Raw genomic sequence first — 24,114 nt, forward strand, 5'->3', positions numbered from 1 at the left:
GCCTACGGGCTTTATACGCCGAGAGGCTGAGAGATCAGGCACTTCTTAGAACTTATTCACTTCTTCACAGTCTACTGTGTGCTATATCACAAGCTTCCCAGGCTCATGTATCTGGTCCAGCCCATGGCATGACATCTCACCATCACTGACGAGGCCATAACCAACACCCTATCACTCCTCAACGACGACCGTGATGATGTCAAAATACTCCCAAAACTCATCACCAACCGTATTGACAATCCTCAATTTCCCAATCACAACCCCAGCGTCGTTGAGAGCCTTGGTTCCAAGTCTGCGACTCCTCTTGCAGTGCCGGCAGTGGCTGGCCGACATGCGGTTTCGGCGCTTGCATCTTTTGCAGCGCCACTGGCTGTGATCCGACTGTATGAAGCTGGTGACTTCGGCCATATTTATGGGCGTGGAGCGATGGCTTTGGGCGGTTCTCGTGTATGAGCGCTGCCCTGTCCTGTCCTTGTAGGGAGTTTGGTGGATGACTAGGCGGCGAGAGAAGGAGAACCAGAGAACAAGTCGAACAGGTGCTACATATAATCACCCAGAGGATGCACAAAATCATGATTCTTCGGGGGGTCTTTTTCTTTGGTGATGTCCAAGTGTAACTTTCGGAGGGCTGAAATGAACGCACGCCTGTGACACGACATGCCTTGTTTCATGCATTCCTCGCGTTGGAAATTCCATCTCTATTGGCCAAATCACAAAAACAATTTTGTCAGCTCTATCGACGCCTAATCGATCTGGCAACAAGTTTCTCATCAAGGTCATTGTGCGTCTCTTTATTGAGTCGTGCTCTGAACACGTATGGACGCCTTGTCTGAAAGGCTCTTACAAGGGTATTTATTCTAGAATAATGTTTGGATCATCCAACAAGTCGTAAATTCACCAACTCGACACATCAACCATAACCGGCTTCAGTCGAGCGTAATATCTCTTGATTTAATATTCAGTTGCCAACATATCATTTTAAAGGGTAAACTCGATTCAACTATATGTATTCATCCATAGTAATTATCTCCGCTAGGAATCAGGTACTACCTAATCAAAGACAGAAATAGCTGTGTTGAAGGCTATCTTCTCTGCTTCATCTTCTCATATCGACACCAATCAGTCGAATGGTGATTCCATGTGAGATTAGGGTTGTAGCTTGGGTAATCTTCCGAGTACCGCCAGTAGTGGTCATCCCTCTCTGTGATCATCTTAACCGTTGCAATCACCTTCCCATCCTTATCCAGGGCCTCTACGCCTACGTCGAACCGAGCGCCGCAGCGCTGACAGTTGTCGGCCAAGCTTGGATTGATGGTGCGGCAACGGTAGTTGGCATCATCGGCCTCGGTCCGTCGATTCTTATCGTCGGGCATCCTATATTTTATCTCAAAGTTCTTGAGTGCCCGGGAGCAAGACCAGCCAGCGATAATGTAGCCATGTGGATTAGTGATAGTCCAGCCATCAAGGGGTCCGACGGCCACTGGAGCCAGAGCCTTTTCGTCACTTCGTGTTGAGGTAGCTTGAGACATGGTGAGTTTTGAGTTGTTTGTTTGCTATAGGTGATAAAAACCGAGAATGATCCCTTATTCTTATACAGCACAAAGGAAACTAGTCTCCTTTGTTCAAAGCTTTGCTGCTTCTAGGTTGTAAGTGTTCGAGTTGTACACATGCCATGCTCTCTTTGTGTAGACTTAAGTGGTCCTGGAACAAGAGGTATTGCGTTTCAGTCTTCACTCAAGGCGTACGGCCACAATGCAAAAACATAATCTTAAGCATTGGGCATACAGAGACGGAGAGAGGGTAGGTCTAGGGTGCAATAGAATCGTATTGAGCATGTGAAATGCTCTAGTCACTTCGGACTTGCAATTGATACAAAACTATTCTACAAAGAAAAGCTCCAGAAGAAATTACCCATTAACCAGCAAGGGTTCTGCCAACCAGGACAGCCTCAAAGACTCCATCCCTCCAACATCACGTTCAACGCAGCAGGCACTTGTTCGCCAAGTTCCACACGAACGCCTAAAGACCAAGCAACAACAAAGTCGTCAGCGCCGCAACGCCGACGCTGATGCCAGTTTTCACCCCCGAGGAGAGGCCCCCATCATTAGTCGGCGCCGGTGTACTTTCGGTAGTCTCTGAACCTCCATTCGTCGCCGCCGGCGTCGCGATGGTGACGGTCACAGTTTGCGTAGGCGCTGTCGTTGTCGAAGTTTTGTTGTTTTCAATAAAGAACAGATCGCTGAAGACGGATGTTCTGTTTGCTGGATTTGTTTCGTTCCTGAAAATCACGGCAAACTTGCCGCTTTTCAGGTCGAGATCCTCAGGGATTGTCCAGTTGCGTTCAATCAAGGTCCAGTACTCTTCGCATTGTCGGTTCCACAGCGTCCAGTCGTCCGATGGATAGTTGAATGTCACGTTGGCTGGATTTTGGTCAGAGATACAATACAGTAGATAGACTAGTACTATTGACTTACAGAAGATTTGGTATCTCCAAGCCTCAGGGAAGCTCATGTTGGTAAAGTCTCTGATCTCGGCGCTCCACTTCTGAGTGAGCTTTCCAGTCACGTTGAAATCACTCTGCCATGAGAGAGTAATTTGTTCACCCGTATAAACAGTGTCTCCCTGGCCAGGATAGTGAACATCATGTGTGATGGGATGGCCCACACATTGCTCCTCGGTCCATGGCTCCTCGTCATAGCTGGCGACTCGCCGCGCGAGATGAGCGGCAGCATGAACAAGAGAGCTGTACACCATGATGAAAAGAAAATATATGAATTATTAGTAGAGATGAAGAAACTGGGAGGAAATTCGAGAGTTGGGCAGAAACAGCTTAAATGCAACTTGGGCATCTTGAAACATCTGGAGATTAGACCCGATCCTTCAGGCCCTTTGGCGTGGTGTTGGTTGACCCCGGTCCAGCAAGTCGGTTCGTATAGCTACCCACGGACCAGATTCTGCAGCTGAAGAATCCGTCGCAAGATTTTTAGATTGGGGCTGTTTCAAGAGATTGGTACCTGCGCACAATTTCCTCTCAGAGGAATGGTGTAAACACAATGCTCAAATTGCGTCCCTCCGTAGAGAAGCTTCTCTCGTCTAGCCTTACCAGGGTCTTACATAGCGGCCCCAGATTTGCAAGGTAGTCGGCTCCCAAAGTCGAGGTTTTTATTAAGCCCCAGACAAAATTGCAGGGTTGGTTTCATGTTGAGTTATGACCTGACCTCAGCCCCATCCTGTCATTGCTAGACGACTTCTCTTGGTGACTCATCCTTGGGTGTCGATCCTCCGCAATGCAATCCTGATCCAGTACTGGATGCTGACAAGCGTTCCAGTATTTCGGCAGTTTCCTTTCTCGTCAAAGCCAAGTCCTGATCAGACGGTAGGTTTATTGCAATGGATACCTCAAAGTCTTTCTTCTCTAACTACCATAAACTGCAAATATACAAACAAGAGCTACCAGTTCATGTCGGAGGATATACTCGTGGCTAAGCCCTTGGCTAATTCATTCACAACTCAAACCTCAAACCACAAGCCTATTTGACATTTGAGTACCAATGCTGGCCGGCCGCTCAAGCCGCCTCCACACAATCCACATATGCGTTGTTACCAAAGAAAACACAAATGTCAGCAAGTTCCCGATAAAGAAGGTTAGGGTAAAAGAGTATCCAACAGTGAGATAGTGTAGGTTGTCTGACTTTCTGACACTGCTCCAGATAGCACCAGAAAACACAATTCCACTAAAAATCACCAGCACCGCACAAACTATAACGAGCAGCGCCGTGAAACTGCCTGTGATCTTGGCGTGATGTTCAAAGCATAAGCCGTATAGACTCAATTGGCGGCCCTGGGTGTGGGTGAGGGAAAGGTTTGAATTGGTGACGAGATGCTCTGGCGGGTTGGTCATATCTTGGAGTTCAACGGATTGTTCGTCATTTATATTGTGGCTTTTCCATTCTTTAGATCGTGTCAGTCAAAACGATTGCGTATAAAATCAGTCCCGCCATATCTCACCTAAGTATAGCTCCAGAGCAGAAAGGACCGGGAGCCCAAGAAGCACCAGTGGCAGAATCTGGCCAAAGCCCAAAGAGAAGCTTACAGGTGAGGCACCAGGATCCGGGCCCCAGAAGACGAAGAAAAGTATCTGACACAACCCAAATGTGGTGTAGAATAATAGCCAAATGATTTCGGCGATAAATGACCGGCGAAACTCGAAGATCACAATTCCCAGTACCCGTCCATACAACGCCATCCCTCCATATGTAGGCAATTCCGAACATTGCGTTTCGATGTACGCGGTTGCTTTTTGGTCGAACCTGTCTTGTTCATCGGCTGATGGCCACTGACAAATCCAATGAAGCGCAGCGATAGACAGTCTCTCGGGTGACTGTCTAAATAATGGAGAGAGGAGTTCAAGTAACCTGCGAAGATAGCTCCAGGCGATAATCAATATTATCGAAAGTGTAGCCAAAAATATCGTCTGGCCGTATGTGTTGTCCGTCCAGACAAGGTATAAATAGAATTCGTCTGGGTCGAGGGCGCATTGCAATGTGAGGCTTGCATCAATAAGCTGCGTCAGGACGAGTTGCGGTATCAGACAGCCGATTGTAATGAGCATGATAAAGATTCGTACATTCCGAAGCCGCTTGAATTTTTCAAGATGATCCCGTAGAATGGTCACGGCAGATAGGTGAACGAAGCAAGAAAGTAGCGCGATGTTGACTGCCAAACAGTACGAGTATGCAGACACTTGAGCGTCAAGCCCGTTCACGCCATATCGAAGCAGGTATATCGCTACCGTGAGGGCCAGACTGGTGAATAGTTGTTGGTCGGAAAGGGCTTTGATGAAGGACTCAAAAGCTGCAATGCGCTGCTTTCGAACCTCATTGCTAGCCTTTGAGCGGCGGCCAAGCCCAGTAATGATGGCCTCGTCAAGTTGGCTATATCGATCAGGTCGGAGCGCTTGGCCAAAGTAGGCGACGAGGATTGCCAGGATGGTGAGAAATGACGAGGCGGCAAACGAGATCAGCACCTGTATTCGAAATATCTGTCAGTACGTCGTATTTCTTTTTCCCTTCACTGGCAATAACCATGGTTGTCTTACACCAATCCCAGCGACATCAGGGTCCGCAGAGTCGGATGGAGTACAAGAAGCCATTGCGAACCAAACTCAGGTAGCACCAAGGGAGGTGAAAGAGAGAGGAACAGAGAAACTAGAAGAAAGATAAGGAGCAAAAAAGAGAGAGAGAGAAGAAAATCAGGCTGGGAATCAAGATGCCTGCCCATTTATAGGCCCTCTCTTCAGCCGCACTGTTTTGCTGCTGCATCTTGGCACATCAGGCTGCGGCAAATGTGACCCATTTGAGCCAATTTCAATAACCAGGTCGGTAACTATCTCTGCATCTTGGTCTATTTTTAGATAGAAATGGTTTGGTTGTCCTTGAACTCGTCCCAAAGGTCTGCGCCCAACAAGGGGGCAGACAGTTGGCATACAGACTTGGCGATTCGATGGGAAGTCGCAACATTCCCATAGTACCTAAGGTTAGGATGAGAATCAAGTTATCAATAGCGAATGGAAGAGACTTGATAAAGTCTATGTAGGTAGATAACTTGTTATATAACCCATACCTACTATGCCTCATTTTTGCCTTGAACTTTGCCATAAATACAAATGCCAATAAACATCTAGGCATGCCCCACCATATTATAAACACCTAACTATTAGAAGTCTGTGTGCCAAGCATTAGTTCCCTGAACGCCCCAACAGCATAACTCTACACCTAACGTCCTGCTCGTCCAAGTGCACGTGAGAACGTGAGAACTATCTCCTGGCAGCATAAATTATAATTACCCTTTCACAGTTCGCTCCGTAGCTGTGTCTTCGAGTCTAACAGGATGACTTGGCCCTGAAATCATCGGGTGCTTGCAGGCAATCCCGTGACGTGCACACATATGACAGATGCCAGCAAACAAATCGGCAACTTCCCGAACAACCATCAAACACTTGTCTGTTTTTCCCTGTCCTCATTAGTACATCAATTCCAGGCAGCAATCATTTTCTGGAATCTTCCACACTCGCTGTCCATGACTATTCATCGCTGGCCAGCTCCTCTTCGCATCGGCCTAGGTGAATTATAGAGCACATAGTCGGCACAGTGTGGTTGACAACTGAACAACCACACTTCCTCTTGAAACAAGGCGAGGACCTGTGAACAAGTGCTTCTCCCGCGACTATAAATGCGGCCGACTGCCCTTTCATCTGCCCTTTGTTTCCTCGCCTCACCTTTGACCAGAACGCTCACGACAACACTCACGACTAAACCTCTCATCACAGCACTCGCGACAAAACCCACCACCGCACCCGCACCAACAACACCGAAAACTCCCTCCATCATGTCCTGGCAGAAGGAGATTCGTCCCACCCGGGAGAATTCTAGCCTCCCACTGTACGACAACGCGCCCGAGGCGGCCACAGAGCCCGAACCGCTCAGCCGCCGTGAACAACGACGCCTCCGTCGTCGAACCGCCCGCAACTTTTCCGAGGTTGCCCAGGTCGCTTCCCCAGACGACCTCGAGAATGAAACCAAGGTTCGTGAGTCCACCAAGAAGGGCCAGGCTTCCGCTAACAAGAAACAGGATGGTCAGGATGACGCCAACACCACGGCCGAGACGATTGGTGAGTCGAGCAAGGACTCTCCCTCTGATGCTCCGGCCGCACCATCCTCTGACCCTGAGACTGGCAGTCCCGAGGATAAAGACTGCGGCGAGGATGCGGACAAGGGGGAGTAAACCTTGGACCGCACGAGGATGAATATGCTGACTGTTGAACAGATGACGATGATCCTCCAACAACTGCCCCACAAACGCGAGGCACAAGCAACAACGAGAACCGGAACCAAAATGCCCAAATACTCAACGGCCTGAACGCAACTGTTTACAAGACACCGCCACCAGGACAGGGTGAGTTTACCGCCGACGAAGACGACGAGGCTATTCCGATGATAACGTTTTGGGGAGCCACAAAGATGGCTCTACAGAATCTAGATTTCCTTTGTCAAAAAACCATCCGATTACGAGATACGGACTCCCGAGCAAGACTTGGTTGAGATGACAGGCTCGAGCTCAACCTCTGCCTTGTTCCATTTTTGAGAAAACACCGCCCTGACTCAACATGGGGCCAATACTTAGATAGTGAATAAATACCTTTCTTTTAGGAGTTTTCCTCATTGCACCCCTTTTACTTGTCACTCTCGTGAGACGCCACGCCATCCTTTAAATTATTTATGCGATAGCTCATATTCAATCTCTGTGCGATTGGCCTGGGGTTAAATGCCAGTACCAGTCGCGATTTGTAACTACACTCCCATATCGTACAGAGCCCCTCAGTTTCCAACCTGCACGACAACCTTTCCAAAATGCTTGCTATCCCACTGATACTGATAAGCCTCCTTAACCTGCTCAAAGGAAAAGATCTTGGGGTCAACCACGGGCTTCATCTTGATCGAGTCAATGGCACGGTTCATCTCCTCAAACTGCAGCTTGGATCCGACAAAGATACCACGAACAATGCAAAGATGGTTGAGAATGTCCATCAGCGGGGGCTGCTCGTCCGATGACGAGAGGAACCCGATAATGGTGATGACACCACCGAGCTTGATGCCCTTGAGCGACTGCGCAAGAGTGGCCGGGCCGCCAACCTCGATGATATGGTCAAAGCCCAAACCCTTGGGGGTTAGCGCTCGCGCGACCTCGCCCCAGTTGGCCGTCTCGCGATAGTTGATGACGTGAGAAGCTCCCAGCTTCTTGAGGGCATCGAACTTGTCGTTTGAAGATGTTGTGGCCACAACGGTGGCGCCAGCAGCCACGGCAAACTGAATGGCCGCGAGACTCACACCACCAGTGCCTTGGGTTAGAACCCAGTCACCAGCCTTGACAGCCTTGGACTGCAGTCCATACAGAGCATTCCATGATGTCAGAGGGGCACAGGTCAGGGTGCTAGCTTCAATGGCGTTCAGGGACTGCGGTGCCTGAACAAGACCTTGTTCGGGGAAGACACCGTACTGGCGTAGTGTGCCGTCGATGGCACCTCCAAGGCCGCTTGCTGCTCCTTCAGGAGTGATCTCACCAGCCTGGTGAAGTTCGTTGAAGAGTGTGCACACCCTATCGCCCTTGGAGATGCTGGTAACCTTGGGGCCAACCGCCACAGCAATTCCGGAGGCATCCGAGCCAGGAACAACAGGCAGGTTCATTGCGAAAGGGTAACGGCCCTGCATCAAAGTTAGCAAACATTGTTCCAGCTCGATATGTCATTGGTCCTACCCTTGGGAGGGCAAGATCTCTGTAGTTGAGCGAGACGGCCTCAATCTGGACCAATACATCATGGTCGCCAAGGTTAGGAATTGGGATGCTCTCCTTCAGCTCCAATCCATCGAAGCTGTTGGGGTCGATTTTGTAAAGAGACCAAGCTCTGGTGGAGGTGGGAGTAGCCATTGTGTGTTGATGGAATGTAGATTTATCGAGAAGAGGGTTGTGAATGCTGAGATGGATGTTTTGCTTGCTTGTTGCTATAGAGAAGTCTTTTCAGAGACGACCAGACCGTCTTATTTATACACAATCTAGCCTCTGGAATATACAATGATCTTGTAAGTCGAGTTTGACTCCATGTCTATTTCCAATACACGCTCTGAATCGGACGCTACGGACAACCCCTGCTCGCCACTTACATGACATGAATCGGGATCTAGGCTACACAGCCCCACCCGTCAGGCACCGGCTCAAGCTACCTTTGTCCAGCAGGGATGACTTCATGTGTGCAAATAAAACATGTGCCCATCTTGTTGCGCTTACTCAATACTCGGAATTTTTACATAAAATATCCTTCCGCCACACACGGCAACTGTCTGATGCTATAGGGTAGCTATCCGGACCCACCGGAGCTCTGGGTGTCAGGCATCGGCCGACCCCTGCTAGCTCCGGAGCTATTCCCAACACAGGCTGACAGGTCCTTCAAAAGACATCCACCCACGGCCGACCCTTGTTCAAATTGTAAGTCGAGCAAACTCACGACAACTCTTCATCTTCTGCTCCACGCAATGCATTCTCCAAATCAACTGGCTCCAGGGTCCTGCTTCAACTGCAGGCGCCAGAAGCAGCGATGTGATAGGCTCCTCCCGCAATGCTCCCGTTGCAGCTCGTACGTCGTTTATTCTCCACCAGGCCTGTTTCCATGGCGCCTTGCGGAACAGTAGCACTGATCATGGCACAGGAAGGCGGTTGCCTGTGATTATAAAGCAACGACTACCTCCCAGACAAGCCCCTTTTCACCCGGAACTCAGGTAGAGGCAGCCGTGCTGGTACATCTTCGAGACTCGTGCAGTTTCGACCTGTCCCTGCTGGCCGAACGCTACTTGATATGGGCAGCTTGTGCGAGTGGCGACAGCGTGGGTGATGAGGGCAGCCATGCTCAGCCCACGCTGTCCACACTTATCCAAGACATCTTCAGCGCAGGCGGCGTAGACCTGCCCGCCATGATTGAGACTTACTTTACCATTGCGCACAGCTGGCTTCCCATATTAGACAAGGAGCAGCTGTATCTTGATATAAGTCACCTCCTCGGATACCCGGGATATCAAAACGATATCGTTGCACTTCTACTTCTTTGCATCTACATCTTTATACAGCAACCGTGCCAACACCCAAACCATTCAGTCAAGTCCGCCCTATACCGCACCGCTCGGCGCCTGTTCTTTCTCCTTCAGACATCAGCTCATAGTTCAGATATTGCCTTGCTACAATCTGGTCTTTTGCTGGTTGCGTACGAACTTGGTCATGGCATGAGCAAGGATGCCTATGGGACTCTTGGTGTGTGCACGAGTCTCGCGCAGCAGCTGAGTCTGGAACCGGGCGGCTGTGATCGAGGCATGATACAAAGACCCGAGATAACGCAACTTGATCTGTGCTGGAGCGGGATTGTGCTGCTTGATAGGTATGTACCACCATTATCAAGCAAATCCAAGGCTTATGATTATGCCAACGGCGCTTATAGAACCATCATGCTATCCGACTTTGATTACCGTATACCACAGTCCGTTGGTCTCAACCACCAGTTCGTAGGTGCGGCAGTTGGCAAGGCGTCGGATGAGGATCTCCATGGCGACGACTTGCCTCGCAAGTTTGTGGCACGGGCAAAAGTGGCTCTGCACATTGGCAAGATACTCGACGCCATGGCGAGTCCAGACCCAGCGCAAAGAGAAGCAGCAGAAACAAGCCTCCACAGGCTGGTAAGCTCTCTCATAACAAGAACACAGGGCAAATCGTTTCCGTTATGCGAGGCAGTAGCCATGTCTCTCAGGCAAGTATGCTCACTTGTTGGAAAGCAAGACAGCTTTGCTGACGTTGTGAGAAGCGCTTTGGCTATCTTGTACTGTCTGCGTGAGACGCAGGTATCCGCCCTTAGCAGCCCCGCGACACGTTCGGCTGTTCAAAGCGTGTACAACATTGTATTTGACACATTTCACACCGAGGGCGAGATTGTCCGCCGTAGAGGCTGGGTTAATGACAGTCGACCCTGTTTTATTGGTATATGCTGTTTGCAAGGTGCCGCCATTCGCATGGATCGCCTGTACGTGGACGGCCTCGTGGGTGAAGACTTGATGGAGCTACGAAGCACTCTTGAATCGTTCAGCACTCGTTGGAAGCTCGGAGGTAAGATCTGAAACATTGATTATATTAGGCGGTCCTAACACCTTAATAGAGTCTTTCATCGAGGCATTACACGCTGGAAGAGAGGATTCATCGCCTGATAGGTTTCAAAGCATAGGGTAGGCAAATAAAGTCGGACACCGGACACATTTTAACGCCCGGTGTCCGAACCGTAAGCAGAAAAACTGGGCCAAGTCGTCAGCTCTGACACTGAAACAGGCAACCCGGCCCTTAAAAAGCCCTCCGACCCCCGGGTTTATCACCTTGAACATCCCCTTACCTCCGGACCTCGCGACTTTGTTCAACCTCCGTAGATTTCTCGTTTAGTTATTTTCGTAAATATTACTCCTTTGTTTATACTTTCCAAGTCTCTTGGCGTCGACTCACTCTCTTTTGTACTCCTCATCTGTGTCGCCATGGAGGACTGCCTCGTCAGTCGGAGCGGCGAAAGCGCCCGGTCCGGAGCAGCAGCAGAACAGACATGTACCACCAAGACAAGGGCTTGCGTCAACTGCGCCCGACTAAAAATGAAGTGCCAGTGGCCTAATTCAGGAGCTGGACGATCAGAGAATAGCTGTTCAAGGTGAGAAATATCCCGTTGCAAAAAAGAATAAACACTCATTGTCGCAGATGCTCTCGAATGAAGCTAGAGTGTCGAGTACCAGAAACAACACAGAGGAAAAAGCGCGGAAAGTCAACGTACGTAATCTCACCCACCTTGTTTTACCTCACTGACTCATATCATGTAGACGGGTAGCTCAACTGGAGAAAAAGATTGACGGCATCGTCTCCCTCCTCGCTGCCCAGAAAGGCCTCTCTCCCTTGACACCAGAGAGTCCTCAAGATGTGCCAGCGCAGCAGCAGCCAATCCCTGAAGACATCCAGGCAGTCCAGCTTGCCCCTGATCGCCTCCCGCCTCCTATTATTGGGCGTTCTGATGATGACTATGCAGACCTGGAGCTATTCCCAGGCTTCCGCATCACCCATGATGAGGCCACGAAACGGTTAGAGGTGTATCGTCGAGACTATGTGCCCGAGTTCCCCTTTGTGCCCATGCCTGATTCGCTCGCGTCCCATGAGTTTTATTCCGAGTCGCGGTTCTTGTTCTGGACCATTCTGGCTGTTGTCTCGCCACTCAAGGAGAAAGTGCAGATGGACTTCAAAGCTTGGTTCCGCAAGTACCTCGCCGAGCATGTAGTCATGGGCCAGGAAAGGTCACTAGACATTCTTCAGGGGATGCTAGTCTACCTAGCCTGGTAAGTGGAACATGATCGGAGTATAGTCGAATGCTAACTAGCTCTTCCAGGAACGACTTTCACTTCTACGGAGACCTCCAGGTCACCAGCATTATCCAGCTGGCCATCGGTCTTATAATCGATCTAAGGTTAGACAGACCAGCGGGAGCCATCCTCGGTGCTCCACGCAGCTTACTAGGAGATGCGTGGACTTCAATGGGCAAACCCTGCTCCAAGATCAAGACGGATCAATCGTCACAAGACAAGAGAGCCGTTCTGGGGATGTACTACATAACAGCCATGTAAGTCGCCGTACTCTATCTTACTAATTACTAACTGACGGCTCCAGACTGAGTTCATTCTTCAAAAAGAATACCATCGTGCCGTGGAGCAACCATCTGTCGCAATGCTGCGACCACCTCATCGAGGCACGAGAGTACGAGTCCGACCTGTACCTCGTGGCTCTCGTCAGGATGCAGCACCTAGCTGAGCGTGGCTTCAGTGCCATACCAGCCGTCGACTACTTGGACCCTACTCCACCGACCTTTCGAGGCCATGTTGCCATGACCATGAACAACGTCCATCGCGAGCTGGAGAGACTCTCCAAATTCCAGCCAGACTCTGTCAAGCAGAACCGTAAGTACATGCACCCCTCGGCACTTTATACCTGCTAATACTATAAAGACGCATTTTGGGCTCACTACTACACCTTGCTCGTGCGCCTTTACGAGCCCACCATCCTCATGCGAGCAGCCCCCCTCAACACTTCAGACGGAACCCTCATGGAACCACTCCAGCACTCCGAGTACATGTGGAAATGCCTCGAAGCAGTAGCCGACTCGTTCCAGGAGCAACTCGCCTTCCCCGCGGCTCAAATGTCCACCCTCCCCGTGACGGTCAACTGCGTCCTTGCCTTTGCGACCGTCACAGCCTCGCGCCTCATCCTCTCGGAAAACTCTCCAGATTGGGACACCAGCCTTGCTCGACGACGACTCAATTTTCAAGATATACTCAAGGGTTTGAGCGATCAGTTTGAAGCGGCGGATCAGGAAGCACTGCGACTCGACCGAAGACGTCGCGTCATGGAAGACGGTAGCAGCGTGTTTCTCAAATGCAGCTTCAAAGTACGATGGATTCGACAATGGTACATGAACAAGATACCACAGGAAGAACAGCAGCAGCATCAGCAGCAACAGCATGTGGAAACTCCATGTGCAGCGCTGGCGCAGACACAGAGCGTGATTGAGCCGACTCCAGACTGGGCGGCCAATTTCCAATTTGATGATGACTTTTGGGCGGATTTGATGACGGGATACGATGCTGATGCTCTAGACACGTCGCTTGCGAGTGTTGCACCGGCCCATTAGAATTGAAGACTTGCAGGTCAGGTTTATTTGTATATTATTGGGGTTTATATTTGGGTTGTTACGATATCCATAGACGGGCTTTGGGCTGGGCAGCCCTACCATTATATCACCACTTTTCATCGCTCTGGGCCATTGGACACAACTCGGCTCAGGAATCAAAATACAGATTCTTCAGATTGAAGCAATAAATTCCTTGTGTAGCAAATAATTATCTTACATGCATGCAACCGGACCAAAAGAAGCAATTCCGGCGCCGACATCCCCCGTCCCCCGTTGGCGGGTCAGGGTCAGCCTCACCGAGTTTCATTTCCCGACCGCCGGGTCCCCCTCATCTGCCGGCAGATCCCCTCAACAAAAAAGCAGCAAAAGACACTATTCACAGTTCTTCAACCTTCAATTGAGCGCCAATTGATCAGATACTCAATCAGAAAGCCAGAAGACACAATGGCTCAGAAACCAATTCGCGACTGGGTCTATTTGGCCATCATCTCGGTGCAGCTCTTTGGCATGTTTGGTATGTAGCTATTCCGTTGTCGCAATTATGCCTGCCATTAAGCTCTGTGTGTTCATGAGTTGCTCTGGCTCTGTTCACAGCAAGGTCCTTACAACAACTCAATGCTCAATACTGACATCTCCAGTCCTCGACTTCACCCCTCTCTACCCAGACTCCCTCTACGGCAACCCCTCAGCGCCCTTCCACTTCCTCACCATCATTCGCGACACCTACCTCACCGTCTCGGGTGACCCCTTCTTCGGGGACAAGTTTGTTGGCGATTGGTTCCACGGTTTCCTCTGGCTCGAGCTGCTTGTCCAGTGCCCCCTGGCCATCTACATCGTCTCCCAGCTCTCCTCCAAGAGCCCATCCTCGGGCCCGGCTGAACTTGCTGGTCTTGCGTTTGGCTGTCTCACCGGCATGGGCACTGTGGCGTGTGTTTCCGAGTTGATTCCTATGGGTCCGGAGCTCGTCTCAGAGGAGCACAAGACAAACCTTCTCTACGGCACTTATCTTCCTTTTCTCATCATCCGTAAGTGTTCAGACATGTTCAATATGGATGTAAGCTAATGCTTGAAAGCCGGCGTCATGGCCGTTGACATGTACACAAGGCTCCTACGTCGTGTGAGCACCGACACCAAGGCCAAGACACAGTAGATGAAAAGGCAACAGGAATAAGATTGTACAAAGCCGCATATGAATTATCATCAGGCTTTCAGATTACAAATATCACATGTTCCCAAACAACTCCCAAGATCCGTCCTTAAGACTCCAGAAATGCACGAGTGAACAGCGAAAAAGAGGCTCTAGTCTATTCTCTTGTGTTGCTGCTTCGAGTATCCCCATCCATTGCCCACACTGTTGATCCCGTATCCCAGAGGAGTCGCACCGCCGAGGGATCGCCCCTTGAGCCTCCTAGGCAGCACGACGCCCAGTGTGTACATGGCCGCGACTAGTACGCCAGCGCCAAATGACACGAGGCTGTAGAAGACTGTGCTAGCGTAGATGTGACCGCCCAAACCCTGCCACTCAACGCGCCCCTCGGTTTTGGGCAGTGCGGGTGTAGGGAACCAGCGCACTGACAGGCTCAGAGGCAGAGGGTCGCCGATAACGAGCTTCCTCGTGAAGGAGCCCTGTAGGTGGCTCAGGGGACTTGTGCTGTATGCGATGGCCGAGTCGAGTACGCCGCTGTCGTGGGGGTGCAAGTGGTGCTTGGGTGTGCTGTGCAGCAGGACATTCATATGTGTGCTGACGTGCATGTGGCTCAGTTGGAGTGTTCCAGCGAGGGCGAAGACGAGAGGGATGTACTGCCTATCGGGCAGCTTCTCGCCAACGACCTCAACCTCAGGAGCCGGTCGCGCGGGGAGACGGCACGATAGGGGCGCGTCCGAGTGGATATAGAACTCGAGGAGGTGGAAGAAGGGGTCGTCGACGATGGGAATGGTGCAGTTGGTCTCGCCTTCGGTGCCGTAGTTGAACTCGAGAGGACGGCCGGTCTCGTTGCACACCGGGAAAGGGATCCATTCGATTTCATGCTTTTCGTTTTCGAGATGTTCGCCCGTTTCCCTAGAAACAAAGTCAGCGGACGGTAGGACATTTGACAGTGACAGCAACGTACGAGCTACGACTCATGCACTCGACAGGAATCGAAGCGCCATAGAGATAAGACGGAAGCCCTTCCTCATGAGCGGCAGCGACCAGGGGCGACAATGCGCCGAGGACGACGGCCCAAGTCAAGGCGGCAAACATGTTGGGGGAAGCGGCGCAAGAGGTTTCGACTTGACAGCTTGAAGCGCCGGGACAATCAAGATCATGACATGGCTCGATCAAAGGGCTTGCGTACGTTCTCTCTTGCCAAGCACCAAAACTCGCGGTTGAACAATGTGGAGATGCCACCCTGGTTCCAATGCCGGCGGCGGATCACGTGGCTGGTTGATCCAGGGGGACGGGAATGTTGAAGATGTAGGGCAGCGTGTGACGAATGTTGATATTAAAGAATGGTAAATTTGTTCTTCTCAGTAGTGTGTTTCATGTATTGGGACTTTTTTGATTCATTACTTGCGCCAAGGCATGTTGTCTGGGGGCTCAATCCGACGTCAAGTCAAACTGAACCTTCAGTACCTACACGCCAACAGCACCACCTGTGTTTTTGCAGGTTAGAGAAATAGGGATGTAAAACATAAGTCGCTAAATCTAGGTTTTTGGTATTGAGAATGTACAATAATCATCAAGAAGAATCTGACTTGGCTTCTCAGCCTTTGCCCCTATCTTATTCCCCTGGAGGGCATTCGTGGCCCCGCTAAATGGACCTTTGTGTGTCCTCGCACTTTGTCGTATTCAACCACTCCTTAAGAACGTATAATGAATTGCACTACAATTTTCTATTTTGGGTGAAAAAGGCATACAAAAAGGAGGCAGACAGTCGGGGGGATAGCTGCATCACCGTTTCCGAGAGTAACGTCTCACTTATACATCATCACGGTCCCCGGGGACGGGCCGTTTCCGTTCTGGCTCGTCACTTGCACGTTGAGAACGATCCTGTTGACAAAGCATAAAAACTATGTTTGCTTTCTTGACTTGGACTTGGCTAGAGTCCTGCCTTTATAGATGTGACCTGTGCCCTATTCGTTTGCTGGTTGGTACGTCAATGAGATGAAAGGGGGGCCGCTTTCAGGAGTTTGAGACTGTCCGACGCAAGTCTGTTGGCATTTTCGTGGATGAAGGAGACAAATTGGCAAGTAGGCGAGCGCTTTCAAGTGTCATGAAAAGTCCCTGTTATACTACAAAAAATCACGATGTTGCTATCGCATCGAGTTTTTGGATGCCCTGTTCCGCCTCTGCACTTCAAGGCCAGATCACTCAAGGCTTATAAGCCAATAAGGTACGTTAAGTATTGCTTGTATCTAAGTAGCTCTCTAAATATCCCTTGAAACTGCTGCCTAACGCTATGTTTAACGCTAGGCGGGCGCAGGTAACAAGGCATTGTGCAAACTGGTGCATGTCCAACAGGCTGCAGATGTCACCACCCTTCCCTTTATGCCTCAGGCCAGATCCAAAACAAGCTGTCCATGGTATCTCAATATCTCCTATTATCAATCAGATTCACTCAACCTTTCCCGTCATGCAGATAACCTTCCACTCAACATCCCACCCCTTCCCTTCATACTTCTCCTCCAAATGCTTTCTCAACAACTCCCTAGCCTCCTCCACGGGATGCTCCCTCCTCGTCTCTTCACTCCAGGCCGCATTCATCAACCAAGCAAGCATCATACCAAACGAAAGCACATACTCTTCAGCATTCTTGATGTGATAGCGCCCTGGGTTGGTCGTCACCTGAACGTCCACAAACCCTTCGCTCTTTAGGTGTTTCTCGATCCACTCTGGGTCTGTCCAGTCGCCTTGGTTGTGCATTTGCATCTTTACTTCTTTGAGGAATGGCGCTTCAAAGGGGAATGACTCGAATGCGGATCTCATGTCAGGTTGCCAGAAGACGTTGCTCTTGTGAAATGTCGTGGCACCAAAGATGCCGCCCGGCTTGAGGATGCGCTTGGCGTCTAGCAATCGTCAGAATGGTCTCGAGAATTTGAGATACTTGACTCACCAGCTAGTACTGCATCGGGATCCGGGATGATGTGAAGTGCCAGGCCAAGTCCCATATGGGTAAAGCTGTTTTCTGGAAGGCCAGTGTTCTATAACCTGTTAGTGTCCGGCAACTCCAACTGTTTCAATCGGCTTACCGTTGCGTCCAACTTCTTGACCTCTATGTTCACCCATCCCTCTAGCTCGACTCTCTTCTTTGAGAGATTCACCATACCTTCTGCGTTGTCTGCACTCAAAAACGTACTCTTCTCAAGCACATCCTTGGGCAGTATCCGCTGAATCTCATGGGTCAACACACCACTACCACAAGCATTGTCGAAGAATGCCACTGGCGTCGAAGTATTGTTTGTGATACCCATCTGTCGAGGCAGAGGCGCGATCAGCTTGGGCATCATGTGTCGAGAGACGTAGAGCATCTGCTCTTCCATGATTCCCTTTTCCGGACTGTTGTACAGCTCTGTGAGCGTCTTCATGGCGGTGGCTGCCTCTGTGCTGGACATGCTGAAAGATCTTGTAGCTTTTCTTGCAAATGAAAACACGTTCGTTATCATCGAGAGATTTATCTAGATCAGTAGAGAAGTCCGGGTTCTGGAACGTGGATATATAGGCACCTTGAGAGAAGTATCCGAAAAGTCACCGCCGTACGGAGACTATCTCGGAGTGTTCAACAAGGCCCCCAGGATGCTTGGTAGCACGCACAAATATAAGACAATTAGTCCTATCAATTACTTCAGTCACATCGGTTATGCAAGTGTTGAGGATGGAATCATGTCGTGGTCCAGACTTGGACTCTCAGGACATGGGCTACGAACATCACCATATGCACGCATCAACCCAACTGAAAGAAAGCGACATTATACACTCAAACATGCAATTATATAAGGAAAGTGAAATAAACCAAAGCAAGCGACTCTATAACCCAACAAGCTCCTCATCCCAACTCGCAAAGCAACCAAGCAAGCCACACCTCCATCTAACCCTCTCTATCACCTTCTAAACGGATCCAGTAAAACACCTTCTAATCCAAAAAGAGCGAATACAAAAACCTCCTTTTATCCCAAAAAGTGTTGCAAGCCGATGCCTTGGTCCTCGTCGAGGTGAGGTTCGCATCGTCAGGTATCCTCGCCGCCCGGCTGTTGGATAACTATATAAATTCATCTCGCCATACCAAATCATCGGTGTTCCTGTTGGTATGGACTACCAGCTTCACAAGATCTGTAATTGTCCATTTGGGGAAGCTGGGAGGAAAACGTGGGCCCCAGCAATGCTCATTATGAGCTCGCAGTCATGTGCTCGGAGAAAGGAGTGTACTCGTAGCCCATGTGCTTGTGGTGATGTGCTCGTGGCGATCGCTGGGTAAAAGACTCACGCAGTGAAGCGCGGTCAACGTAATTTGATGCATATGCATCATCGATGTGACTCGTGGAAAGAGTCCCGATTGTTGATCAAGGAGTCCAGCTCCCTCAAAGATACGTAGGAAACATGATTGTCGAAATCAGGTGAGGTAAAGAACGAATGGGAGGGCAGACATTGTCGGGTCCCTGCATTATCGAGTATCGTTTGTAAATGCCATCTTGAGCATGTCCACGTGAGGAAGCCCGGATTGGATGTGTACGGTTGTAGTTGTGATTGTGAATCTTGATGTCGAAAGCAGCATTCCACTACAGCGACAGCCACCCAACTTATACCTCCAAAACTCGCCACCAGGCTACACACTTGTTGATAAACAACCCCTCATTCCCAGCATCTCCAAGTGTGAGGCCTCGTCTCACAGCCGTGGCACTCGACGGTTCGCCTACTTGCACAAAGTGAGGCGAACGCATGCAAGCCTCACCACCACAGAAACCCAAGCCTCCCCCACGTCAACCGGGGGGCCTCATGATACATGGTCCCCGCGGGAACCGCAGCAGATCCTGTCAAAGGTGCAGAGCATGCATGTCAGCCGCACGCCTCTGCTTTCGGTCAATACGGTATTGTAGGGCGAGAGGCAAACTTGCTGTACGTTCGCCTTGCTGAGATGTCACCTTGCAACAGGTTATTCTTCCATCATAAACAACAGCATCACAGAGCCTCTCCTCTCCAGCAGGGCTCTGGCTTTGAGTCATCTCTGGGGCATTTATTCCATTCTTTTCCGAGGCAGGCTTCGTAGAGCCCCCGCCTTGGTTTATAATTACAATAGACCTTTGAACCTGTACAACGCACCCTCATGCCAATTGGCGCCTATAGCATATCCATCATCCCTTTAACTAAGAAACATGCCGCAGCCACAACTACTCAAGCTCCAATCAATCCTATGGCTCTATGATACTCGTCGCCCTCTTTCTTCTCGTGTTTTCCATCTCCGTCAAACCTCACCCTCTATGCAAACCTGAGGCTTCCAGTCGGCACACGTTGCGACAGTCCATCCACCTCTCTCTTGAGAGCCTTGAGCACACGCCTGACATCGGCGAGGTCTGCTCCGCCAGCATTGTTACCATGTCCAGGCGGCGGCAGCGCATCGTCGCATCGCTTGAGGAGATCCGCAACCGACTGGCCAATAGCACCACCCTTGCCTGCACCTCCTCGTCGGCGTACCTCGGCGAGCCAGTCGTTGACCACGTAAACAATCAACTCGATCATACGGTTGCGAACTGATCCGCTAAAGCCATAGTCCTGGCTATCGAAGACGACCTCCAGAACCCGAACAATCATGTCGTGAGACACGCCCAAGGTGAGGAATAATTGGACAGGCCAACTAGGATCAGCACCGATCGTAGCATCTTGTTGGTGTGCCACTGCGTAGCGACAGAGTTCGGGGAGAAGGTCTTGGATGGGGAAGATGAAGCTGTCGAGGGATGTGCGATGGGCAATGTTCTGGATCTTGCTGGTCACAGACTCATAAGGCATAGGAGGCGAGGGCATTCCAGGCTCCGAGTTCTCCAGGCGCGACATGACCTCGTCGTGTGTCTGCTGGATCAGGTTGCTCCAGGTACCCGAGATGGTCATGTGGTTACGGTAGTCGGCAACATGGTAGATAAGGAGGCAAAGGTCATAGTAACCTGCCTGGTCGGCATAGTCGTTGAACAGCTGCAATACGTTAGCGATTGTGCCTCGCACACCAGGGTTCCAGAATGTCTCACCTCAGAGAGTCCTTGAATCTTGCCCTTCAGAGCATCCTCAATCTCCAGTTTCCGCTCATCATCGATTCTCTCATCCGCCTTCAGGCGCTCGAGCAGGTCGTCCTGAATGTGCGCAATCTCAAGCAGCTCGGTCACGCTATGGTTAAGCAACTGCTGTTGCTGTCGGCTAACACCGGTAGTAGCGACGTTAGCGTTGGCCTTGGCCAGACTGAGCAGTCGGATACGGTCCTTGATGCCAATTGGGAAATCAGAGTTGGCGAGTTCAGCCTGAACCTCGGCGGCATCAAAGAACCTGCTACGGTTGGTGTAGAATCGGCAGAGCAGATCAGCATGCTCGACATTAGTTCCAGCAAGACGCTGGAGGAAGGTGATAACGTGAGGCGAATCGATGGCCAGGATACGGTCGGTCCAGCCTTGCTGAATGTACCACTCATAGAGGTCAAAGTGGAACACCTCGTCATCAGACCCATTCACCACATCGTAGGCCTCAAGTCGCTTCGTGGCGATCAATGTCAGCCTGCCATCAACCATCTCAGGCTCGCTACTTGAAGCAGCGTCAAGCTGACTCAGGGCGTCATGAATCATATCATAGCAACGCTTGCGGTCGTTGAAGGCATCAGCCCGAGGGTCTCCCGCCGGCTTTCCATCGTTGACCCATGACAGAGCTGTGTTGCCCCTGTCCTTCTCCCGGGCCACAACCAGGCACAGCTGGATCGCCCCGGCGTAGTACTTGAGCTGGATGTACTGTGTGACCGCGGTCTGAAGATTGGCAAAGGTCAGGCTGCCAGCCACCCTCTCAAAGAGCCTCAAGCTTTCGTGAAGAAGGCTTCGCGACTGGTTCGTGTTCGGAGGTTGGTCAGAAGCTCGCTTGAGTTGTTCCTGTGCCTTGAAGATGACAACATCATCTGGACTACAGAAGCTACCGCATCTCCTTCGCAGGGCATCGGCGACAGTTTCAACGTTTGAACCGCTCTCGATGTTGCGGTTAACAATGGCCTTAACCAGAAGCTTGGCGAGGTCCTTGCCGTCGGTTTGCGAGAAAAGCTTCTCATAAGTGAGGTCCTTGAGCTGTTGTTGAGCCGTGGCGTCAAGGCGGGTGTAGATATCGGCAACTCGCTCGTCAAAGAGCATTAGCACGAAAGAGATACCCTCAGAAATACTCTCCATCAGCTTCTGCAGAGCGTGCAGAGCTTGGTGCTCAGCCTGCAGGGCAACTTCTTCTTGACGGCTAGAGACATGCTGCAAATCGGACGGGCCTGACAAGCCCTGAATGAGACCCCGGTTGGAATCAAGGAATCGTCGAAGTCGCTCGAGGTTCTCCTGGACCGCGCTCAACTTAGGGAGAGGGATAGTAGAGCTGATGGTAACACCACCAGTAGCAGAAGTGCCGGGTGTAATGACAACAGACTTCCAGAGCTGGCGAATCAAGCGGGAGAGATACAGGGCCAGGGCGTCGTGTCGGGAAGAGAGTCTGACAGAGTCGGTAGTCAGAGATGTGCCGTCAGTCTCGGTAATGGTAGGCTGTCCACCAAAGTCAACAAAGACAGATCTCGCCCGGTCCTCTGTTGCCTGATCAATGGCACGCGCAGCGCCTGGTCGAGAGTCGCCACCATGACCGCAGGCTACAGCCAGGGCAGTTGAAACAGTCTCAACGCGACCATACAGCTGAATAAACCGGCGGCAGACCTGCTCATAGCCTTCATCTCCCACGGCGCCCCTGATCGCCGAAGCAAAAATATCCACGAATCGCCTTCGTCGAATAATGTGCACACCTGTGTTGGTGAGCACCGCAAACTCACTGGGCGCCTCATCAAACTGGACAGCCAATTCGTTGCCAAATCCAAGGGGCTGTGGCGCTGCTGAGAAGGGCTTCGTAATCAGGCCAACGGCCTCCGCCCGGCTTCCAATGTCGATCCAACTTGCGCTTTCATAATACTTCAACGGAGCTGTCGGGGGCGTGTCCTTAATACGACCAGTCTCGGGGCCAGACACGAAGAGGGTATCCTCGTTCGGATTGGAGCCCCTACTAACAAAATCCAGAAAGTATCCGGGCGCAAATCGGGCACCTTGTCGGCTTTCGGTCAGCATGGCTGATTCTAAATCGGTTATCGTCTCGCCTCCAGGATAGCCAGACCGGCGAGGGTTTTGGCTGGGAGGGAACTTGATGAATTGAACCTGCATGCTCTGAGGGGCCATGTTTGACTGGGAGCCATAAAGGTAGGATGCTGCGCTGGTGGCACTGAAGAATAAGCGACAGCCGGTGTTAGTCAGAGCCATCAAGTGAAGCTTCGATGCCTCTTGCTTAGAGATCGGGCTGATCGAGACAATACTTGATCGATCGTTCAACAACATGGACTGGCTGATCATGTGCGCAATGTCGCGAAGACAGTGCACCTTCTCCTTCTCGATCACCTTGTTAAGACGGTCGGGGGCCTCCATGTGGTATGTTCGAATCGTCGATCGGCTCGAAAGGGTATAAACGAGGTTTCTCGAGTCGTCGATAACGATGTCCTTGAGGTGTTCGGGGGTCTTGTGTGACCAGAAGCCTCCTTGCAGAGTGACAACTGAAGACCAGCCAGGATTCGTGTGGTTAATCTTGCCGCAGCGATTTGAGAACCACTTCTCCTCAGACTGGTAGTACAACTCGTTGATGTCGATGTCATTGCTTCCTCCAAAGAAGATTCGCCCGTTCGCGGCTCCCTTGATGACCCTAACATCGGTGCCACGGAGCGGGAGCTGCATCTTGGTCTGGTACAAGGAAACCGCCTTGGTTCCAGCAGGGGTATCGGTCGCGGACACACCAAGAAGGGTGATTTCCGAAGACGTAGCAACAACCAGAATATGCGTGATCGTTGCAACAAAGATACCTGGCTTGGGTGGCACGAGCGCAACAGCGTGAATCGTGTGCGGCTGGTCCTCGAAGCCGATCAGCTCAGGGTCGGGATGGGTGTAGTCCCAGAGGAACAGAGAGTTGTCAATAACAACCCAAGCATGGTTGATCTCTGCAAAAAGGCCCATCAAGGTTTGGAGCTCGCCAGTGTTGTAGTGATCGAAGACTTGGTTCGGGATGGGGTACATCTGCGTCTTGTGGAAGGGGGCCATGGGGGATTCTGTAGTTTCAAGGTCATACTCAGAGGACGCGCCCTCTAGAATGTTGTCAGCTATCTTCTTCTTCAAACCTTATCCGTTGGAAACCTACGTCTGCAATATGAATCCAGGTCTGGGAACCGGCCATCGGCCTGGAGGAAGGTGTTGATGGCCTTGGCTGCCTTGACGACGGGAGGAACATTCTCGGATCGCGGAGGTGGCAGCGCGGTCGGAGCCACGAGACTCTCGCTCGTAGGTGTCCTCGAAGTAGGTGTCGTCGTGGTGACGGCTCGAGATGTCGATGTCGGTGCGGCAGTTCTGGATGTCGAGCCAGACTGGCTGTTCTCAGCTGTCTGGAACAGCTGGCGGCGCACGGGATCAGGGCCCGACTGGAACCTCGAGGTAACGGCCGGAGTGTTCAGAAAAGCGCCTGGAACTGGTCGCACCGGAGTGGTCTGTGGGAACGACATGATGGGCAGCAATATCGAGACCCGCGCCGGGCCTTTGCAGCTTCAGCG

The 24,114-nt window shown here is 51.1% G+C and overlaps 10 protein-coding genes across 10 annotated transcripts; 3 read left to right on the top strand and 7 right to left on the bottom strand.

Moving 5' to 3' along the window:
- Positions 1 to 1,082: 1,082 nt before the first annotated feature.
- Positions 1,083 to 1,529, bottom strand: NCS57_01014800 (uncharacterized protein; the record flags this gene model as incomplete). Its single annotated transcript, XM_053059902.1, has 1 exon — positions 1,083 to 1,529. The coding sequence occupies one exon, from the start codon at positions 1,527 to 1,529 to the stop codon at positions 1,083 to 1,085; it is 447 nt and encodes a 148-aa protein (XP_052910296.1).
- A 490-nt stretch (positions 1,530 to 2,019) lies between these two features.
- NCS57_01014900 (uncharacterized protein) lies at positions 2,020 to 2,754 on the bottom strand (the record flags this gene model as incomplete). The annotated part of the gene is made up of 2 exons (XM_053059903.1): positions 2,020 to 2,420; positions 2,475 to 2,754. The coding sequence occupies 2 exons, from the start codon at positions 2,752 to 2,754 to the stop codon at positions 2,020 to 2,022; spliced, it is 681 nt and encodes a 226-aa protein (XP_052910297.1).
- Positions 2,755 to 3,930: 1,176 nt separating this feature from the next.
- On the bottom strand, positions 3,931 to 5,152 carry NCS57_01015000 (uncharacterized protein; the record flags this gene model as incomplete). Its single annotated transcript, XM_053059904.1, has 3 exons — positions 3,931 to 3,951; positions 4,628 to 5,026; positions 5,099 to 5,152. The coding sequence occupies 3 exons, from the start codon at positions 5,150 to 5,152 to the stop codon at positions 3,931 to 3,933; spliced, it is 474 nt and encodes a 157-aa protein (XP_052910298.1).
- A 1,235-nt stretch (positions 5,153 to 6,387) lies between these two features.
- NCS57_01015100 (uncharacterized protein) lies at positions 6,388 to 6,783 on the top strand (the record flags this gene model as incomplete). Its single annotated transcript, XM_053059905.1, has 1 exon — positions 6,388 to 6,783. The coding sequence occupies one exon, from the start codon at positions 6,388 to 6,390 to the stop codon at positions 6,781 to 6,783; it is 396 nt and encodes a 131-aa protein (XP_052910299.1).
- Positions 6,784 to 7,376: 593 nt separating this feature from the next.
- On the bottom strand, positions 7,377 to 8,484 carry NCS57_01015200 (PKS-ER domain-containing protein; the record flags this gene model as incomplete). Its single annotated transcript, XM_053059906.1, has 2 exons — positions 7,377 to 8,261; positions 8,314 to 8,484. The coding sequence occupies 2 exons, from the start codon at positions 8,482 to 8,484 to the stop codon at positions 7,377 to 7,379; spliced, it is 1,056 nt and encodes a 351-aa protein (XP_052910300.1).
- A 587-nt stretch (positions 8,485 to 9,071) lies between these two features.
- Positions 9,072 to 13,297, top strand: NCS57_01015300 (Zn(2)-C6 fungal-type domain-containing protein; the record flags this gene model as incomplete). The annotated part of the gene is made up of 9 exons (XM_053059907.1): positions 9,072 to 9,187; positions 9,260 to 10,274; positions 10,371 to 10,698; positions 10,748 to 10,814; positions 11,326 to 11,394; positions 11,445 to 11,951; positions 12,002 to 12,232; positions 12,280 to 12,566; positions 12,615 to 13,297. The coding sequence occupies exons 1-9, from the start codon at positions 9,087 to 9,089 to the stop codon at positions 13,295 to 13,297; spliced, it is 3,288 nt and encodes a 1,095-aa protein (XP_052910301.1). The 5' UTR covers positions 9,072 to 9,086.
- Positions 13,298 to 13,741: 444 nt separating this feature from the next.
- Positions 13,742 to 14,447, top strand: NCS57_01015400 (putative membrane protein; the record flags this gene model as incomplete). The annotated part of the gene is made up of 3 exons (XM_053059908.1): positions 13,742 to 13,811; positions 13,936 to 14,322; positions 14,371 to 14,447. 3 exons carry the CDS (start codon positions 13,742 to 13,744, stop codon positions 14,445 to 14,447), a joined length of 534 nt encoding a protein of 177 aa, XP_052910302.1.
- A 149-nt stretch (positions 14,448 to 14,596) lies between these two features.
- NCS57_01015500 (uncharacterized protein) lies at positions 14,597 to 15,539 on the bottom strand (the record flags this gene model as incomplete). Its single annotated transcript, XM_053059909.1, has 2 exons — positions 14,597 to 15,356; positions 15,409 to 15,539. 2 exons carry the CDS (start codon positions 15,537 to 15,539, stop codon positions 14,597 to 14,599), a joined length of 891 nt encoding a protein of 296 aa, XP_052910303.1.
- Positions 15,540 to 16,892: 1,353 nt separating this feature from the next.
- Positions 16,893 to 17,890, bottom strand: NCS57_01015600 (uncharacterized protein; the record flags this gene model as incomplete). Its single annotated transcript, XM_053059910.1, has 3 exons — positions 16,893 to 17,344; positions 17,392 to 17,479; positions 17,528 to 17,890. 3 exons carry the CDS (start codon positions 17,888 to 17,890, stop codon positions 16,893 to 16,895), a joined length of 903 nt encoding a protein of 300 aa, XP_052910304.1.
- Positions 17,891 to 19,748: 1,858 nt separating this feature from the next.
- Positions 19,749 to 24,066, bottom strand: NCS57_01015700 (uncharacterized protein; the record flags this gene model as incomplete). The annotated part of the gene is made up of 3 exons (XM_053059911.1): positions 19,749 to 20,456; positions 20,510 to 23,655; positions 23,709 to 24,066. 3 exons carry the CDS (start codon positions 24,064 to 24,066, stop codon positions 19,749 to 19,751), a joined length of 4,212 nt encoding a protein of 1,403 aa, XP_052910305.1.
- Between the last annotated feature and the right edge of the window lie 48 nt (positions 24,067 to 24,114).

The sequence above is a fragment of the Fusarium keratoplasticum genome, chromosome 8 (genome assembly GCF_025433545.1).
Source record: "Fusarium keratoplasticum isolate Fu6.1 chromosome 8, whole genome shotgun sequence".
Lineage (NCBI taxonomy): Eukaryota > Fungi > Ascomycota > Sordariomycetes > Hypocreales > Nectriaceae > Fusarium > Fusarium keratoplasticum.